The sequence below is a fragment of the Candoia aspera genome, chromosome 6, assembly GCF_035149785.1.
Source record: "Candoia aspera isolate rCanAsp1 chromosome 6, rCanAsp1.hap2, whole genome shotgun sequence".
NCBI lineage: Eukaryota > Metazoa > Chordata > Lepidosauria > Squamata > Boidae > Candoia > Candoia aspera.
Window position 1 is genome coordinate 53,988,572 of NC_086158.1, and position 5,972 is coordinate 53,994,543.

The 5,972-nt window shown below is 44.2% G+C and overlaps 1 protein-coding gene across 1 annotated transcript; it reads left to right on the forward strand.

Moving 5' to 3' along the window:
- The first annotated feature begins 219 nt into the window (after positions 1 to 219).
- Positions 220 to 3,469, forward strand: ADRA2A (adrenoceptor alpha 2A). Its single transcript, XM_063307149.1, has one exon. The coding sequence runs from the start codon at positions 906 to 908 to the stop codon at positions 2,268 to 2,270; it is 1,365 nt and encodes a 454-aa protein (XP_063163219.1). The 5' UTR covers positions 220 to 905; the 3' UTR covers positions 2,271 to 3,469.
- Positions 3,470 to 5,972: the final 2,503 nt, after the last annotated feature.

The following is a 5,972-nucleotide window of genomic DNA, read 5'->3' on the forward strand; positions in this document are numbered from 1 at the left end:
CGAGGCAGCGGAAAGGAAGGAGGCGTGTCGCGTGTGTGCGAGCGAGCCGTTTCAGAAGTTGGCGGGTGGGCGTGTGCACGCAGGACTCGTCTCAGAAGGGAGCGACAGGTGGAAGCCGGGCGAGGGGACGCGCGCTTTCGGGAAAGACCGTAGGGAGCCTGGGACGACCGGCTGAAGCGCTTCTCCCCGCCGGAGGAGCGCCGGCAAGGCAGAGGCGGGGAAGAGCGCCGGGGGCTGTCCCCACGTGGCACTGACGCTGAGCCTCTGAACCGCCGAGCCGATCGAGGGCTATAAAGTGAACCGGCAGCCCGGAAGGCTGCGCTGGAGCGGAGAGCGCTGCCTTCTTGGAGGAGGAGAATTTGTATACCGGCTGCGGTGACAGCAGCGACGCCCGGCTGGCAGCGTGCGGCAGGGACCCTCCGCGAAGCTGGCTTGTGTTTCCCCCCGCGCCTCAGGAACAACAGCGCCATTTGTCGCCCCCATGCAGGATCTGCTCCGCTGGGAGAAACGAGGCTCCCTCTCCGCCGGCTGCCTCCCGGGGAGGTTCCGTCGTCTTCTCCTTTCCGCTCGCGGGGAGAAGGTAAGAAGCAACTTCTGACTCCCTCTCCGCTTGCTGTGAATGGCCTCTTGAGGAGCCCCTCCCGTCTCGGCTGGACTTTTTAGGGAATCTGGGGGAGTGGAGAAGGAAGGAGAGACCTGGTCTTCCCGCCGGTCTGCTATGACTGAAAGGGAGGCGGGGGGTGTTACGGAAGCTGGGCGAAGCCGCTTCTCTTGCTGCTGATTGAAATCGAGCGTTTCTGTGGCTTCCGGTGCCTGCAGAAAGGATCATCCCCGCTGGAAACAGGTGCGGGATCTCCTCACTTCGCAGGGTGTGTCTTAAGAGCAGTCGATTATCGAGCGGGTTAATGTTTAAGCTGAAGAGCCCGTACCCAGAACAAGGGGAATTCGCTTCCCTGGCCCACCCGCCCTCTTTCCATCTGGAGAACAGCTACCTACAGCACATGGATGGCAATGGGAGCTTGAATGGAAGTGATGGCGGGCAGAAAGAGGGCCTTCCTTACCCCTTGCCCACTACCTTAGCCCTCATCTTCCTGGCCACGCTGCTCATGCTCTTCACCATCTTTGGCAACGTATTAGTCATCATTGCTGTCTTCACCAGCCGGGTGCTCAAGGCCCCTCAGAACCTCTTTTTGGTTTCCTTGGCCTCAGCAGACATCCTGGTGGCAACCCTGGTCATCCCCTTTTCTCTTGCCAATGAGGTGATGGCCCAGTGGTATTTTGGCAAGGTGTGGTGTGAAATCTACGTGGCTTTGGATGTACTCTTCTGCACGTCTTCCATTGTACATCTCTGTGCCATCAGCTTGGATCGCTACTGGTCCATTACGCAGGCCATTGAGTACAACCTCAAGCGCACACCACGCCGCATCAAAAGCATCATCTTCCTGGTTTGGGTCATCTCAGCTGTCATCTCTTTCCCACCGCTCATCTCCATTATGAAGCAGGGTGAGCCTGAGACTCAGCTCCATGAACAAGCAGAGTTGAAACCAGAGAACAAGTTGCCCAGCTGCAGTATCAACAAGGAGACCTGGTACATCATCTCTTCCAGTATTGGCTCCTTCTTTGCTCCCTGCCTCATCATGATCCTGGTCTACGTCCGTATCTACCAGATTGCGAAGAGGAGAACTCGTGTGCCTCCCAACAAGCGAGGGGAAACCGTGGAGAGGAGACAGAATGGGTTGGCTGACAAAGAGGACATGCCTGCAATAACCAAGCTCAATGGGGAGAAGACAGTGTTGGCAGGAGGAAGCCAGGAAGCAGAAGTCAATGGCATAGACCTGGAGGACACTTCTTCTTCAGAGCACAATGAGACTCCTCAGCCTAGGAAAGCAGAGAGGCTGCCCAGAAGTAAGGGCAAAACCAAACTCTGCCAGATTAAGCCTGGGGACAGTTTGCCTAATCAAATAGAAGAGGATAGGAATGCCAAAGCATCGAGATGGCGGGGCAGACAGAACCGAGAGAAGCGCTTCACCTTTGTACTTGCGGTAGTGATTGGAGTTTTTGTTGTCTGCTGGTTTCCTTTCTTCTTCACTTACACATTGACTGCTGTTTGTAAGAGCTGCCATGTTCCTGATACCCTCTTCAAGTTCTTCTTCTGGTTTGGTTATTGCAACAGTTCTCTGAATCCTGTCATATACACAATCTTCAACCATGACTTTAGGAGGTCCTTTAAAAAGATTCTCTGCAGAATAGACCGGAAGAGAATTGGGTGAAGCAGGGATCTCTTTGCAAGGCAAGTCTTAGGTTCAGCTCTGGCTGGATATTGGAAGTGGGTGGCACCTTGTCTGATTACTGAGCATTGACTCTTCAGAGGCTTCAGGTGAGATAAAATGATTAAAATGTTAGTACACACCCAGAACCCAGGTGGATGTGTGCCCAGGGATGGATCAAAAGACTTATTTTTAGTGTGTTATTTCTATATATTTCAGCACATTGAAATGAACAAATGAGGGTGGGAAAGGGAAATGTAAGTCATATCTTTCAGAAGCACTTTCTTTCTATTTTCCCCTCTAATGTCCCTGACGTTGTTATGGTATTGCATCTTTGACATCTGTGCATCTTTAACTTTTGTAGGAGAAATCAGCTTTAAACTGTTTTAAATATTTCCTGAGGACATGCATTCTATATGAAAAACAAAACAGAGAGAACACATTTGAGTGGACCCTTGCTGCCATCTCATCGATTTAAAAATATTATAGTATTAAATTCCAAAATTTCCAATATGGTTCTGGATGTTGGGATATAACAACTGGTAACATAAGCTTTGACACAATGGCCAGTGTTTTATTGTACTCACTATATTTGTTTTTCAAAAAATCATGTTTGTGTTGTCTTTTTTGAATACAGTGTTGTTAAAAGGCTGTATCTCTTATTTTGGATCAGTTGAGGGAATCAAATATGAAGGATTTCACACTTAGAAAAGGAGCTGTCAAAAAAGATGAGCTCCTTTCTAAGACTTCAAAGGGTTAAGATAAAGCATTTCTTCTTTGTGATCCTTGCACTGATATATGTTCAGTGCTAACTTATTCCCTTCTGTAGCTGTAAATAGATACCACAGATTAAACTCTTTGGTTTTACTTTACAGTGTTATTTGATTTACACTGATTACATTTTCATTTGTGCTAACTCTCCTGTACAAACAAATTCTACAAGTTCATTTTTACCTTTTTTACCTAATATAAAACCATACAAATCTCTGGTTTTATTCTTCCAACTTCAAAACTGGATTAGAGAACTCTTCTGATTAGTCATAAAGTGAATGTTATACATGGGTATAAAGGAGAAAAAAAAGTAGTATAATTGTAACAAGTAAAAATTAATGGTGGCATAGGACAAAAATACCTTTGTTAACTATCTTCCTTGTTTGTTTTCCCAGAAATATCTGTTGCAAATTAACTTTCTCATCCCATCAAATAAATATACTAAATATTATTAAAAGGGAAGGGGAAGACATCAGAATTTTATTTTCAATATTATGACAGCATTTTCATTTAAATTAACAATCTGATCAAAGTATTTTGTAGAGGATGATGCTGGAAAAGCTCCTCCTTTTAAAGCTGTGAAGTTGATACAGTCTTGCTTTATGGGCAAGTTTTTATGTAGATGATAGGGCCTTTTTAAAAAAAATGCCACCCTACCCTATGGAACACCATGGATGCCCCTATCTTCAGACTTGTATGCCTTCGCTTTGTAAAGATACATATACAGTCTCTTAAATAAAAAAAACTATGAATCTGACACTCCTAGAGTGTCTAGGAGAATGCTAATAGAGGAAGAAAAAGGAAATAACTAATTATCAACAAAAATGTTATTTGTCTAAAAGCTCATTTTTTTAAAAAGTTGAAGAGTTCATTACAAATGTTTGCATAAAGTGTTTTTAACCCAGACTTTACAATTTTTTATTTAAGATCCATTTTCCAGTGCAAGGAAATTCCTACTCTTTATATGGAGTCGTTTCTAAAATGTGCATTAGTATCCAAGGGCTCAAACAATGGGGTTTGATGGGGACATGGGAATGAACACACCAGCACACAGTCAAAAATAATGTGGCCATTTTAAGTCTGTTGCAAAGATATTGCAGTTTAGCAGTATTGAGACCAGTCCTTATATATGAATCAGGCTGCTGGGTCAATATTCAGTTTTTCCTTGCATTCAGTGTAAAATGAGAGAGCACTCTGTCACTTTCTCCCTGTTGCAGTAAAACAAGATAATAAATAAAAGTGCAAAACCTGTGTGACTTCCCCGATTTGTTGTAATTAACATTTGAAATGCCAGAATCTTAATATTCACTGCTTATCAGAAAATCAGGAGAAATAGATAAGGAGAAATTTTACTTTTTGATGGAGGCAATCTGTCTGCATGGTGCATCTGGTATGTCCCCAGTTCCATGTTTTCCTGCTATATTTGGACTGAAACGTCTAGAGTTGGTCATTGTGGCTGGAAGTTCCAGGAGAGATAATCCAACACATTTGGGGACACCAATTTGGGAAAGGCTGCCTTGTCTCTAATGCCTTGAAGAAGCAGAACAAGAGATCTCAGTTAGAGACACATTATGTCACCACAACCATTTACCTGGCTTTTCCAGCCTGACCGATTGGCCCTTTGGTTTGTGACAAGGAATTCAACTGCTAAACTAGTTTATGCGATAATCAGGTTGCAGTGACCCAAAGTAACTCATTTACATAGGAAATTGAGATCCAAGTTTTCCAGACCATAATACTTTTCCAATGGTCTCCCGTAATAGGAAGGAGAATCTTTTGAAATGGCTTCCTTATGATATGAAAAGAATAGCTTAAAGCTCAGTCCAGAGGGTGAGGCCAGAATAAATGGGTTAAAACTACAAGAAACTAGGTTCAGATTAGATGTCAGGAGGAACTTCCTTACTATATGAGTTATCAGCCAGTGGAGTAAGATGCCACAGACAGTAGTATGATGTAGTGGATAAACAGGATGGCCTTGGAGGACAAAAGAAAGATTCTCAGATAAATGAAACCTGAGCCCAGGCCATGAAAGTAATTTGAGAAAATGCCTCAGACAGTCCTGGCCCCCAGCTAATCCTCATCAAGATAGAAGAGAGGTAGTGCATTCAGACTTGCAAGATTCTGTTCCTATTGCTGTTCTAATAAAAGTAGCGTAAATCTGCATGGTGTCTGTTTTTTAGTCTAGTTTACCTGTGTCAGGGTTTAGGCGAAGAAACAATGCTGAGCCAGGAATGAAGCTCTAGTCTTTATTGTTTCTACCATGCAAACAGAATCTTGCCAAACTGAGGAAAACTAGCAGGTTCTGAGGGAAAGACTCCAGAAACTTTAAAGCAGGTCCTGCCTGACCTTCTTGGCTGGGTGCCCAAGGTCTTCCACACTGTGAGTGCGTTTTTCCCCCTGGAATGCACCCCCTCCCTCCTTGCCTGCGATCTCCATAACAACCTGATAGGGCTGACATCAGTTCTTCTTTGCCAAAAGTCTTCAAACAGAGGTGTTCTGACAGATGTTCTAGGGGATCATGTACTCAGCAGGGTGTTGGATTAGGTGACCTGCTTAGATGAGTCTGAACTCTTATGGTTTTATGGTAATGCACAAATCCAGAGAAAATGAAATACATTTAAATCTGATTTAGCTGGCATTGTCAGTGAAATTCCTTGTTCACACACACAGCTCTTAGGCAGAAAAACTACTTCTCTGCTGCCAGTACTGGAATGATTCTTTCACTCAGCTAGATAGTTTCCTTCTTTTGAAATAAATGGGATTGGCTGTTTCTAGAAACTCATCAGAGAGAAAACCAGAGGGCTTTCTTATCATCTGAAAAATGACTTAAGGTGGAATAAACTAAATTTTAGCCAATTGCTCTGGAATAGCACAAGGGAAAAGTTAATTGGCTTTGCAAAAAGATCTTGGCTTGAGAAATGTGGGCTGCATATT